The sequence below is a fragment of the Capricornis sumatraensis genome, chromosome 7, assembly GCF_032405125.1.
Source record: "Capricornis sumatraensis isolate serow.1 chromosome 7, serow.2, whole genome shotgun sequence".
Lineage (NCBI taxonomy): Eukaryota > Metazoa > Chordata > Mammalia > Artiodactyla > Bovidae > Capricornis > Capricornis sumatraensis.
The window spans coordinates 107,175,310-107,189,807 of NC_091075.1; the positions used below are offsets into that span (position 1 = coordinate 107,175,310).

General features: G+C 43.8%; 1 protein-coding gene across 1 annotated transcript; it reads left to right on the plus strand.

Annotated features, from left to right (window-relative positions):
- Positions 1 to 227: 227 nt before the first annotated feature.
- On the plus strand, positions 228 to 14,094 carry TMEM128 (transmembrane protein 128). The gene is made up of 5 exons (XM_068975587.1): positions 228 to 329; positions 1,850 to 1,991; positions 6,385 to 6,543; positions 11,744 to 11,852; positions 13,533 to 14,094. Exons 1-4 carry the CDS (start codon positions 233 to 235, stop codon positions 11,841 to 11,843), a joined length of 498 nt encoding a protein of 165 aa, XP_068831688.1. The 5' UTR covers positions 228 to 232; the 3' UTR covers positions 11,844 to 11,852; positions 13,533 to 14,094.
- The last annotated feature ends 404 nt before the right edge of the window (positions 14,095 to 14,498 follow it).

Below are 14,498 nucleotides of genomic sequence, written 5' to 3' on the forward strand. Positions count from 1 at the left end.
AGCGTCTTTCGTTTGAGAAAGGTCAAAGTTTCGAAATTCAAATCCTGTTCGCAAATTTGAGCACGGAGACAGCGAAGCCAACGCTACCCTACGTTCTTACCAACTAAAACCTAGAAGACAACATAGTCTCCACTTTTCATAGACGGGAACCCCCTCCTTCCGCCCGGATGTCGCTACAGGAAGTTCCGGGGAGGTTAACGTCACTTCCGCCCCGTTTCTGGGTGGTGCCAAGATGGATGCTCTACGGGCTCGGGAACAGCTGCGGCGGCGGTACTTGTTCCCGCCCGACGCGGAGGTCCCACTGGAACACGAAGGCTACCCCAGGCCGGGTGAGGCGCTTCCCCGGGCACGCTTCGAGCCGCCTCGAGGTTCCCGTAGGCAAGGCGCCAGGAAACGGCCGGCCCCGCCGACCTCCCGCAGGCCCACCCATTCCGGAGGGACTGGGATTTGTTTTTATCAAGGCTTACCAAGTAGTTTTGCAAGTTAGGTATTTAAGTATCGTAAAAGAGCGTTAGAGGTCAGGTAGCCTTCCGCATCTTCATCTCAGCTGCGCTTCAGGATTCCCTGGAGAGCTGGTTTAACACCTATTTGGCAGTATCCATTAAAATAAAAAAAATTTCCACTAGTTGTGTCTCTTAGGAAAAGAAGCATATTTGTAGCAGTACACAAGGACGTATGTGCGTGCAAAGTGTTTCATCTCCGCATTGCTATTGCTAGTTATAGCGAACGACTGGAAGCATCTAATTGTCCGTCAGCAGGGAGCTAGTTAAATACTCTTGGATATCCGTACGTCACACAGCAGGCCGACTTTATGTACCAATGTGGGTAATTTTCAAAGGGAGGCGCCGAACAAAGTATGATATACCACCGCTTGGGTTCAACCCAGATAACATGCGGTGTATGCCCTCCTGTAGATGCATAGAATATGCAGGAACTCAATAGACTTTGATGCTGGTAATTGCTTTGGGCTGGGGAACTGGGGTTAAGGATCGAAAGAGATTACATCTTAGATGTTTTTTTGTCCTGTATGATGTTAAAACGTTCTGTATTTATTACCTTTAAAAAATAAACACAGAAAACTTCATGATCAGACTTTCTGGTTTATAAATTTTGAGGATGTTTCCCAGAAATTGTATTATGAGTAAGGCGCCGGGGAATTCTGATGGTCAGCTAAAGTCAGGAACCTCGGATGCATACCAGTGGTTCTCACATGAACTGGGAGAGCGGGTATATCAGTCACCTGGGGAACTTGTTCGACCCCATTTGACCCAGAGCCAGCCAGTTGTTCTTTCAGATCAGGTCCCCGGTGGAAGGAATTTGACTTGTCCATCAGTAGTCTAGACAGTGTGGTGTTGGAACTGTACCTCCAGTGTGACCTTTCCACTTTTGAGGTGCCTCAAAGGTTGTGTTTGTTTAAAACAAGTAGATATGTAGTGTTTGTAAGTAGTGTTTTTGGAAAATCAAAGTCCATTTTGTGTTCTAATGTTTGTCACTTGCATTTTTCTGAATTAACAGGAATAATCACTTTCCTAGGCAATATATGAAGCACAACGTGAAAATTCCTACGCTACAGGATAGCATTATTTCCAAAAGACTGTTTAAGTAAATTTAGCTCCAAAATTGATTTGGTGGAAAAAAGTTGATAATACTGAACAAGTTTTATAGCAGCTCCTATTATTTCCAAAAATATAAACCTATTTTGGTGGTTTTACAGAAGAAATTGATACTCTAATAGAGAATCTGGCTGTTAGAAAGCTCTAGGAAGTTATTTTATTTGACTTGAAATAGGTGTAGTTTTTCCTGTGAAGCTAATGGTTACTTGATCAGTTGAAATCTCCCTTATTTGCAGAAACCTCTACAGCTGTTGAGAACAAGGAGAAACCTCTTCCAAGACTTAATATCCATTCTGGGTTCTGGATTTTGGCATCCATTGTTGTTACCTATTATGTTGACTTCTTTCAAACTGTTAAAGAAAACTTCCACACCAGTAGGTAAGAAAACTTGATGGCTCTTATTTTTTCACATTATGTTTTGTTAGACTCTTAGTAAGCACCTGCTTTCTGCCAGCCAGGGTGTCGGAGGGGCTGGTGATACAAAGTTGAGAAAGAGTGCACATCCTGGGCATGTACAACAGAGTGGACATTATTTCAGTGGGCCTTTTCAGCCTAGACGTTTTGTAGGATGAAGAAGGCAGTGAATTTAAGAAGGACCTGCTGCTGCTGCTGCTAAGTCGCTTCAGTCGTGTCCGACTCTGTGCGACCCCATAGACGGCAGCCCACCAGGCTCCCCCGTCCCTGGGATTCTCCAGGCAAGAACACTGGAGTGGGTTTCCATTTCCTTCTCCAATGCATGAAAGTGAAAAGTGAAAGTGAAGTCGCTCAGTTGTGTCTGACTCTTTGCGATCCCATGGACTGCAGCCTACCAGGCTCCATTCGTGGGATTTTCCAGGCAAGAGTACTGGAGTGGGGTGCCATTGCCTTCTCCGAAGAAGGACCTAATCATTTGTAAAACATGGAGAGAGAATGACTAAAGGTGTTTAGGAGATCAGAGCCACAAGCCTTGGGAGGAAGGAATGAGAACTGTGGTGGGTGAGAATCAGGTCTCAGAGCTCCTTTTTAGAGAGTAGTTAATGGCCAGTGAGGTACATGTACAGGCTGTGATTGAGCTAGAGTTGAGTTCACTGGTGCAAGAAGTGCGGCAGGATGTCAATTAGTCCATCATTCACGTAAATTGAGATCTCTTTCAGGAGCTGATGGTGGGTGTGGGGGCGGTTGGGCGGGAAAGGTTGTTGATCACCCTCCTGAGTCTTCACTGAATGTTTGAGAGTGTTCTGGAGGCCCCTAGATAACGGAAAAAGGTGGGGAGGTGTTGGTGAGCGTTAGAGCTCCATCGGGACGGGTGGTTCTCTTAGAGAGCAAGTGTACTTGTCTGGAAGTATCAGTAAGACTTCCCTGGTGGCTCAGATGGTAAAGAATCTGCCTGCAATGCAGGAGACCTGGGTTCAACTCCTGGGTTGGGAATAACCCCTGGAGAAGGGAATGGCAACCCACTTCAGCATTCTTAACCTGGAGAATTCCATGGACAGAGGAGCCTGGTGGGCTACAGTCCATGAGGTCCCAAAGAGTCAGACACGGCTAAGTGACTGGCACACACACACCTCAGTGAGGCCAGAAAGGTGCAGACAGGACTGCCGATCAGGTGTTTTCACTGGGGATGGGGGCATATGGTTTTTCTCTGTCAAGGCCTTCAGGAGGGGCAGTGACTGCTGGAGGGGCGCCTGTGGAGAGTGAGGGAGCAGGCAGCCAGGGGACAGCAGGGGTGGGGGTTGATGTAAACTGTGGGAGGGAGAGAGCTTGTTCACTTTCCTTATCTCCACAAGCAGGGGCTTTCCCCGAACACTCCCCATCACTGCTTCCCCGTCCTGCCCCATCACTGCTCCTTCCCTGGGAGGTGCTGGACCTCCTGATGGGGTTTGGGATGAGAACCAGACTTGTAACTCAGCCCCTTCTTTCTCTTCAGAGCCAGCTGCTCACAGGAAGCAGATTCTGGGATGCTTGTCTGTGCCATAGTTTTTGTTGTTGTTTGTTTTAGTATTTTTGGATCTCTTTTTCTTAAATTTTTTTTTTTAAATTAGAGTTTTAATTGTTTTTTATTTTGGCTGCCCTGAGGTTTCGTTGCGGTGTGGTGCACGGCTTTCTTCAGTTGCGGTGCGTGGGGGCTTCTCTCTATGTGTGGCCTCTCTTGTTGGCGAGCACAGGCTCTAGGGACTTGTGCTGAGTAGTTGTGGTGCAGCGGCTCAGTTGCCCTGAGGCGTGTTTGATCTTAGTCCCCTGACCAGGGATTGAACCTGTGTCTCCTGCATTGGAAGGAGGATTCCTAACAACTGACCACCAGGGAAATCCCTGCACCATCGTTTCGTGGGGCAACACTAAGATGAGAAGGTCTCTAGGTTTTCACTGTGTCTTGAAGCCAGTGGCTAAGTCTGTCTATTCCTGGGTTTCAGTGTGAGGAAGCACTCTGTGACCGTTCACCAAAGCCATCTTCTTTCCATAGCTCCATTAGTTAAAAAAAAAAAAAAAGCTGACACTTGATCTTCATCAGCCTGGCTCCTTTGTCTCTCAGTTGGCTGGAAAAAGAGGGAACATTCACTTCAAACACCACTCGTATCAGCTGCCCCTTCGTTCACTAAATATTTAACGAGAACCTGAAGTGTGTCCAATTTTGGTGCCAGTGATGAACAAGGCACATTTCTCACCCTCCACCAGTTCATTTTAGGCTGTGATAGATGAACAGGTCACGTGGTATGTACTGTGTTAGTGTATGAGTGTGTGTGGGATGACATAGGAGTGCCTTGAAGGGGCGCCTCGTCTTGCCCAACCTAGGGTTGTTGTTGAGTTACCCAGTTATGTCTGACTCTTTGCGACCCCATGGACTGCAGCACACTAGGCCTCTCTGTCCCTCACCATCTCCTGAAGTTTGTCCTGGTTCATGTCCATTGCATCTGTGATGCCGTCCAGCCATCTCATCCTCTGACACCCTCTTCTCCTTCTGCCCTCAATCTTTCCTAGCATCAGGGACTTTTCCAGTGAGTCAGCTGTTGGCATCAGATGACCAATATCCTGGAGTTTCAACATCAGTCCTTCCAAGGAGTATTTAGGGTTGAGTTCCCTTAAGATCAACTGGTTTGAGCTCCTTGCCGTCCAGGGGCCTCTCAGGAGTTTTCTCCAGCTGCACAGTTGAAAGGCATCAGTTCTTCGGTGTTCTACCTTCTTTACCATCCAGCTATCACAACTGTGCGCCAAGCTCATGAGGTGGGTGTCTTTGAGGTTTTAGGAAAGATGAGAGTATTTATCTATTTGTGTCCTTCTATATCCTTACATAAGAGAATACTAAGTATTAGCAGTTAAGGGAGATGGGAGGTGAGGAATAGCTCCTTCCACTGTGAGATGTTTGGGGGCGCCTGCAGGAGTAAGAGGCATGCCCAGGTGTGTGGCAGAACCTGACTCAACCGCCAGACCAGGGCAGTGGGGCATGAAAAGGAAGTGGAAGTCATAGGTCTGTCCTTGAATAAGTGTCATCTTAGAGGAAAAGAGACAGAAACACCCACTCAGAGGCTGAGAACTTTGAACAGCGTTGTGTTCTTGGCTAAGGCCTCAGTTCGCGGGGAGTTGGAGCAGCCAAGGCGTGAGAGCGCTGCCCAGAGGTGGTCCGTGGAGGCTGCCTTCTGCTTCCTCGAAAAGGGTTTTTTCCTCTGATTTTCCAGATCTGGCCACATCCCGGTGACTGGCCGGGACTGATGAGGGTTCCCCACATACACTGAGCCAGGTCTTGGATGGAGTTGGAAGGAGGAAAAAGCCATTGCCCCTTGGGGGAGTACTGGGAGATAGTCTAGGAACGGGAGGGTTTCATTTAGAAGTCTTTTATGACAGGCAGTTTAACTCCTTCCAAACTGATTTTCAGTATTCCAAGAAACCCTGCCTGACTTGGAGAAGTTGATGGTATCTGTTGAAATATTTATTAATCTCACACTCAAAGCTTCAGAAACAACCAGAAACTGCTGTTTTTCCTGTATTTTTAAAGAAAATGCACTACCGTAACAAGGGTTCTTTTTTGGTTGGTTAGTTTATGAAAGAGTGTGTGTGTGTGTGTGTGCGTGTGTGTTTAAAGCCTTCCTTTTTCATCCTTTCTTGCGTATCACTCCCGTATTTCTCGCCCATTTCCTACTAGACCTAGATCTTCTGAAACCTGGGATTGAGTAACGGGGTCCCTGTGTGCCCCTTCCCCAGTTGACACCTTCTTAGAAATAGGTATCTTGTCTATTAATGAAAACTTTAAAGATCCCTGATGTGCTAAGTGCTGTCATTCAGCACTTTAAAAAATAAATCATTTTAATTTTGTGTCCATATTTGCTTAATAGTCACTGAATGTCTAGGCCAGCTTCAGGGAACTGAAGAGCCTTTATAAGTAGTTTATATTGTCTACACCCAAGTTATGTGCACACAGTTGGGAGCAAAATTGCAGAACACGGGCTTGATCCGAAGAATCGTAAAGACACTTCCTTGCTCTAGTAGCAGGGCTGAGTCACAGCTGGCTGGTGGGACACCAGACACAGGTACAGCCAGGAAAAGGGTGCAGAGCACGAAAAACCAAGCTGTCCCCCCGTGGATGGCACAGGTCTCCCAATTCAGACTGCCTGTATGCAAAGAGCTTACAAAACCTTCGTCAGGTACACACACTGTTAGGAACGGGATTGCTGCCATTGGTATGGTTAGCCAGCAGCTGTCCTGTGTCACACTGGAGATGTGTCAGAAAAGACTCTCTGCCCTTGGGCCTGAGAGATGACGTATGAGCGGCTGACGGAAGGGTGTTACTTTGTCTCTACAGTTGGTTTCTCCTCGGCAGTGCCTTGCTGCTCATCAGCGTGTCGATTGCGTTTTTCTGCATCGTCTATCTGGAGTGGTATCGTGGAATTGAAGATTATGATATCAAGTATCCAGCACTGATACCCATTACAACCGCTACTTTTATTGTAGCAGGAATTTGGTGAGTTACCTTTGGAATGACTAATAAGAATAAAGATTGTTTGATCGAGTAGTGATATACATGGTACAGAATTCAACAGGGGGAAAAAAGGAATAATGAGAAAGTAGTCTCTGATTTCTCTTTTCAGTAGTGTCTTTCTTTACTTATATAGCAATTTAAAATACAAATGGTGACATGCTATATATATTTTGCATTTTGCTTTTAAAATCACTTTCATTGTGAAGTTTAATACAGAAAAGTGGAAGAATGTAAATTGTATGGCTGAGAGAATTATCATGCAGTGAGCCTTTGTGTAAACCCTCACGAGGGCAGAAGAACTGTAACCCCTCCCCTGCCCCCCTGCCCCAGTCATTCCCTCTTCCTTCCTGCCCACAGGAGGACACTGACCCCACCTTCCTGGTAGTTCCTTTCTTTTGCATCTCTTCAGAACTTTTACTTTTTTTGTTGTGTCCGTTTTTTTGAACTCTATAGAGATGGGTTGCTGTAGTATGTGTTCTTTTATCCTTGGCTGTTACATGCTACACGGTGTATGATTCCTCTGTATTGTTGTGCGTAACAGTTGCTCATTTTCATTGCTGTTCAGCATTCCGTCCTATAACTGAATTCCAATAGATCCATTCTGCTCTTGATAGAATTTGGATTGTTTCCAGTTTGAGGTTATCATCTGTGATGCTGTTAAGTAAGTTGTTCGAGACGTATACAAGACATTCTTGTATGCGTGCCTCTGTATAATTCTGTTGGGCGTCTGTGTACACGCATACATATGTATATATAGGTCTCTCTAGAAGGGAAATCGTTGGCCTACTGGGTATGCATTCCTCCAACTTCAGTAAATAGTGCCAAACTGTTGTCCAAAGTGATCTCCTTTTTACACTGAGTTTGTATTTCTTCCGTTTTGGTGCGTGTAGATGTGGTTCATTATTTTTATGGTTACGTGGTTATCACTGCATGGACATAGCATGATTTATTTAACCAGCTTTATTTCTTTAAAAAATTCTTTTGCTGTTATTAAAAATGCCACAATTAATATCCCTTTTCATACTGTTCATGGGGTTCTCAAGGCAAGAATACTGAAGTGGTTTGCCATTCCCTTCTCCAGTGGACCACATTCTGTCAGACCTCTTCAACATGACCCGCCCGTCTTGGGTGGCCCCACACAGCATGGCTTAGTTTCATTGAGTTAGACAAGGCTGTGGTCCGTATGATCAGATTCGCTAGTTTTCTGTGATTATGGTTTCAGTGTGTCTGCCCTCTGATGCTCTCTTGCAACACCTACCGTCTTACTTGTGTTTCTCTTACCTTGGATGTGGGGTATCTCTTCACGGCTGCTCCAGCAAAGCGTAGCCACTGCTCCTTACTTTGGATGAGGGGTATCTCCTCACGGCCACCCCTCCTGACCTTGAACGTGGAGTAGCTCCTCTCGGCCTTCCTGTGCCCACGCAGCCACTGCTCCTTGGACGTGGGGTTGCTCTTCTCGGCCACCGTCCCTGACCTCGGGCATGGGGTAGCTCCTCTCAGAGTGCAAAAGTATGAGGTCAAGAAACACCTGGGGTAACAGGCAAATTTGGCATTAGAATATGGAATGAAGCAGGGCAAAGGCTAATAGAGTTTTGCCAAGAGAATGCACTGGTCATAGCAAACACCCTTTTCCAACAACACAAGAGAAGATGCTACACATGGACATCACCATATGGTCAACACCGAAATCAGATTGATTATATTCTTTGCAGCCAAAGATGAAGAAGCTCTATACAGTCAGCAAAAACAAGACCAGGAGCTGACTGTGGCTCAGATCATGAACTCCTTATTGCCAAATTCAGACTTAAATTGAAGAAAGTAGGGAAAACCACTAGACCATTCAGGTATGACCTAAATCATATCCCTTACCATTATACAGTGGCAGTGAGAAATAGATTTAAGGGCCTAGATCTGATAGAGTGCCTGATGAACTATGGATGGAGGTTCATGACATTGTACAGGAAACAGGGATCAAGACCATCCCCATGGAAAAGAAACACAAAAAAGCAAAATGGCTGTCTAGCGAGGCCTTACAAATAGCTGTGAAAAGAAGATAAGTGAAAAACAAAGGAGAAAAGGAAAGATATAAGCATCTGAATACAGAGTTCCAAAGAATAGCAAGGAGAGATAAGAAAGCCTTCCTCAGCAATCAATGCAAAGAAATAGAGGAAAACAACAGAATGGGAAAGACTAGAGATCTCTTTAAGAAAATTAGAGATACCAAGGGAACATTTCATGCAAAGATGGGCTCGATAAAGGACAGAAATGGTAAGGACCTAACGGAGGCAGAAGATATTAAGAAAAGGTGGCAAGAATACACAGAAGAACTCTGAACTCTACAAAGAAGATCTTCATGACCCAGATCATCAGGATGGTGTGATCACTCACCTAGAGCCAGACATCCTACAATGTAAAGTCAAGTGGGCCTTAGAAAGCATCACTACAAACAAAGCTAGTGGAGGGGATGAAGTTCCACTTGAGCTATTTCAAATCCTGAAAGATGATGCTGTGAAAGTGCTGCACTCAATATGCCAGCAAATTTGGAAAACTCAGCAGTGGCCACAGGACTGGAAAAGGTCAGTTTTCATTCCAGTCCCAAAGAAAGGCAATGCCAAAGAATGCTCAAACTACCACACAATTGCATTCATCTCACACGCTAGTAAAGTAATGGTCAAAATTCTCCAAGCCAGGCTTCAGCAATACGTGAACCATGAACTTCCAGATGTTCAAGCTGGTTTTAGAAAAGGCAGAGGAACCAGAGATCAAATTGCCAACATCCGCTGGATCATGGAAAAAGCAAGAGAGTTCCAGAAAAACATCTATTTCTGCTTTATTGACTATGCCAAAGCCTTTGACTGTGTGGATCACAATAAACTGTGGAAAATTCTGAAAAAGATGGGAATACCAGACCAGCTAACCTGCCTCTTGAGAAACCTATATGCAGGTCAGGAAGCAACAGTTAGAACTGGACATGGAACAACAGACTGGTTCCAGATAGGAAAAGGAATACGTCAAGGCTGTATATTGTCACCCTGTTATTTAACTTCTATGCAGAGTACATCGTGAGAAACACTAGGCTGGAAGAAGCACAAGCTGGAATCAAGATTGCTGGGAGAAATATCAATAACCTCAGATATGCAGATGACACCACTCTTATGGCAGAAAGTGAAGAGGAACTAAAAAGCCTCTTAATGAAAGTAAAAGTGGGGAGTGAAAAAGTTGGCTTAAAGCTCAACATTCAGAAAACGAAGATCATGGCATCCGGTCCCATCACTTCATGGCAAATAGATGGGGAAACAGTGGAGACAGTGTCAGACTTTATTTTTTTGGGCTCCAAAATCACTGCAGGTGGTGATTGCAGCCATGAAATTAAAAGACACTTACTCCTTGGAAGGAAAGTTATGACCAACCTAGATAGCATATTAAGAAGCAGAGACATTACTTTGCCAACAAAGGTCCGTCTAGTCAAGGCTATGGTTTTTCCTGTGGTCATGTATGGATGTGAGAGTTAGACTGTGAAGAAAGCTGAGGGGCCAAGAAATTGATGCTTTTGAACTGTGGTGTTGGAGAAAACTCTTGAGAGTCCCTTGGACTGCAAGGAAATCCAACCAGTCCACTGTAAAGGAGATCAGTGCTGGATGTTCTTTGGAAGGACTGATGCTAAAGCTGAAACTGCAGTACTTTGGCTACCTCATGCGAAGAATTACTCATTGGAAAAGACTGTTATTCTGGGAAGGATTGGGGGCAGGAGGAGAAGGGGACGACAGAGGATGAGATGGCTGGATGACATCACTGACTTGATGGCCATGAGTGTGAGTGAACTCTGGGAGTTGGTGATGGACAGGGAGGCCTGGCGTGCTGCGATTCATGTGGTTGCAAAGAGTCGGACACGACTGAGAACTGAACAGAACTGAATATCCCTTTTCATAAACTAGTACGTTGTCAATGAATAAGATGGTTTTTTTATGTTTATAAAAGTATTTTATAACTTTCTCATTAAAGAAAAATCTGTAAATTACAGAAAAACACAAAGGAAGTAAATCCCATGGTTCCTGCCAGCCAGTGAGAAAACTATATTGAACATGGTGTATGGCCTTTTAGGATTTTTTCCTCCCTTTATATTAATGGAATTTTAGTTTGGGGAAAACCACACACCTTTGTACATTTGTTGCTGTTCAGTTGCTAAGTGGTGTCCAACTCTTTGTGACCCCGTAGACTGCAGCACTCCAGGCTTCCCTGTCCTTCACTGTCTGCCAGAGTTTGGTCATACTCATGTCCATTGAGTCACTGATACCATCTAACTATCTCATCCTCTGCCGCCCCCATCTCCTTTTGCCTTCAGTCTTTCTTAGCTTCAGGGTCTTTTCCAGTATTCAGTGTAAATGTAATTTTTCTGTGATTTATTTTATGTAGTTGAAGTTTATGGATTTTTGACATGTTACATTGTGATGTTATTATTAACTCTTCAGGAACAAGTGTAGACAGGTGTGTTATTCAACAATTTCTTAAGAAGGCTAACATCACCCCCAAGAATGTTACTTTATTTTTAGCACAGTAGGATTATAGTTATTTAAATTTCTACTTGTCAAAGTGTTATATATTAATCATCAACTCTCTGAAACACTTAATTGACTATAATTTTCCTTCATTAGCTTTAACTCTTAAAAAATGCAGTCTATAAAAATCATTTGCACTTTAGAAAGTATTTTATTCTTACCTTGGTGACAGGAATAGTGTTTTTCTCAATGGAAAATTTAATAGCAGCTTATAAATGTTTTTCAGTCTATTTCTAATAGGAAAATAAGCATCTTTTTTTTTTTTTTCTCGTGATATTTTGGTGGTGTGTGAGATTGTAACACCAGGCTATGGTCATTTTATTTCATGTTCCTTCACAGACACTTAACTTTAAGAGACTGATGTCTCCGTTGAGCCAGCCCAGTGCTCATTAGATGAGCTTTCGTGATTCCAGTTCCAAGTACTTTGTGAACAGGTTGTGATATTTCCAGTATTGCCTAAATCACATATCTGAGAAGCTGTATATATACAAGTAAAGTTACCAGCTGAATGAACTTTCCCAGCCTGGGTAGAAAGTGAGTCTTCTAAATCTAGAATCTGCAGTGCAGTGTATTTGCATAGAGAACAGCCACAGTTGTCAGCGGTGTGGTTTTTTTGTCCTTTTCAGCTTCAATGTTGCTTTATGGCACGTGTGGTCATTTTTCACTCCACTGCTGCTGTTTACCCAGTTTATGGGGGTTGTAATGTTGACCTCACTCCTTGGATGACTTCTAAAGGTAAGATTTCTGAAATTGTAATTCTAATAAGGAAATAGTCTCTCCTGACAGCTTTCAGTGAAAGTGAAAGTTGCTCAGTTGTGCCCGACTTTTCACGACCCCATGGGCTATACACTCCATGGAATTCTCCAGACCAGAATACTGGAGTGGGTAGCCTTTCCCTTCTCCAGGGGTTCTTCCCAACCCAGGGATCGAACCCAGGTCTCCTGCACTGCAGGTGGATTCTTTACCAGCTGAGCCACAGGTAGGCATAGCAGTAACAGACGAGTGGATTATTTCAGCCATGTTTGCACCAAGCTGTTGCCCATGGAACTCTGGAATGAAAGGGACTGTGATCCCTTCCCTTTTGCATTATTTAGTTCTAAGTGGCTGCTTCTTAGAGAAGTCACCCCGCCCGTCCAAGATCTCATGAAGAGGGTACCTTCCACTATAGATAAGTTCACACGTTAGTCCATTTTCTATCGTGGCCGACTTCCATCAGCTTCTATGCAGATGACTCTTAGCTAGATCATTCTTGCATGCATCTTCAGTAGCTCAGTTGTGTCCGACTCTTTATGACCCCATGGACTGTAACCCACCAGGCTCCTCCGTCCATGGAATTTTCCAGGCAAGAATCCTGGAGTGGGTTGCCATTTCCTACTCGAGGGGATCTTCTTGACCCAGGGATCAAACCTGCCTCTTCTGCATTGGCAGGTGGATTCTTTACCACTGCACCATCTGGGAAGCCTGGATCACTCTTAGTTAATGGAAGTATAGGATTAATGGGCAGTTTTACCCAATTGAGAAAAAAGGTGTGTTTTCTAATTGTCCTGATTGCCACATAAAAGTCTGATGGATGGCACATCAGCCTTTTCCTTCCAAGTTATAGAATTTCTGCCTCCCCACAGACCACTGCATCCCTGGGCCTGCCACCTCACAGTGGGGTCTGTTTGCTGGTTGTCAGATAACTCATTTACTAAATAAGAATGTCCTGAGAGCCCTTACTCTCTGAATGCTCAGGGGCTTGGTAAAAAGGCAGTCCTCTGTTCATGTGGCTGATGTCAGAACTCAGAGGAAATGTACTCCATGTGTCCATTTACAAGTATAAAACTGGGGCCCAGAGAAGTAAAAGTTAATATGCTCAGTTACTGGGGTGCAAATGACTGACATTTCAGCTCACAGAGTGTTCTCCCTTTGGAGTTTGTAAGGAAAGTCCCTGTAACCAGGTAAAGGAGAAATGGCTGTCCTCTCATTGGTCATCTGTCTGAAAATAGTTGCTCGCACACACATACCACTGTGCGGAGTCACCTCCACATGTTGTGCTGTGTCTGGGACCGTTTGGACTCTCACAGTCCGGCTTCTGTCCGTGTTGACCTATTGCCACAAAAACGTTCCCTCCTCTGAGCCTCTCTTCTTTGACTCTCTGGCTGTTCAGTATTGACTGTTTCCACGTTTTTGGGAATTATAAATATAGTTTAGAAAAAACACTAGATTGTGAATCGAGTAACAGAAGACTATGCCTTCTTATTTACCGAAAAAGTGTGCAAGAGATGCTAATTCTATGCTTTTGATTTACTGCTCACATCAAATTATACCGGGTAAGAGAGCCACAGTGTGTTGTAGACGGGGAGATTGAACTGTGCTTTGAAATATTAAATCCAACAGTCTAAGATAGGTTGTCTCATTTGGTTTTTCTTTCAGGGGGAAGGGCGTGTCAGTGATTAACATCCTGCTAGCTGAAGGCACTACAGATACAATGGTGAAGCTACAGTGTGTTTTTGCATCCTACAAAGTGAATGGTTTCCTTGGAAGAATTTTAACTTTATAACTTTATAGTTGAAATCAGAATAAATTATATTTCATTTGCATATTTCTAAACTCAAGTGATTAGCGAATTTTTCAGACTCAAAGTATTCTATTCAAGACAGGAATAACTTAATTTGCAATGTTAATCTGTTTGGATCATTGGAGAAACTGTTGGTGTAAAAATTTAAACAAATTTTCATAGAGATGCATACTATACTCCAGTATTATAGAGCATTTAAGGGCAACAGTTCATTGTATGAAGTGACTGGCTGTGTATTTAAAGGTGTGATAGTGTCATGTGCCTTTAATCCAACTTCAGCAATTCCTATAAAATTTCATTTTGATAATAGTTTTGTTAGGGGGAGGACCAATTGAAAGGATTTGTGTTTTCCCAACTTGGGATTTTATCACTGTGTAAATTATTGGGTTTTTAGTGTTTGTTTAACATAGGAACTTTTAATCATTTTAAGTATGTGTAATTTTTTTCTTAATATTTAAATAAAATATTTTTATAGCTTTCTTGTGGGTTTTGTTAGTATAAACTTCGGAATAGTTTCTGTTTTCAGCTATTAGTACTTTGAGTTGACTATAGAAATAAGTGTTCTTTTCAGAGAAGGCTACTTGGCCTTGCCAAGACCAGTGGAAGACAGGATCCACACTTTAAAATGCAAGTATGTTTACGTTAAACCTGAAACATCTTAAGCATTGTGACATCCTAAGTACCCTACATGGGTTTCTGCCCCCCTGTACCCACCCTGGGGGTTTCAGGGATGGTGTTTCAGTCACTTGTGTCTCGCTGGGCTCACACCCTATACCTACCCTGCAGTAGTGGTTAATCTTGACCTTGGGTAGCAGTGAACC

Bases quoted from the DNA above. Each gene is read 5' to 3' on its own strand.
- TMEM128 (XM_068975587.1), top strand. From the start codon at position 233: ATGGATGCTCTACGGGCTCGGGAACAGCTGCGGCGGCGGTACTTGTTC. The intron at 1,992-6,384 runs GTAAGAAAACTT...TTGTCTCTACAG, and splicing joins GAAAACTTCCACACCAGTAG to TTGGTTTCTCCTCGGCAGTG. The intron at 6,544-11,743 runs GTGAGTTACCTT...TGTCCTTTTCAG, and splicing joins TTTATTGTAGCAGGAATTTG to CTTCAATGTTGCTTTATGGC.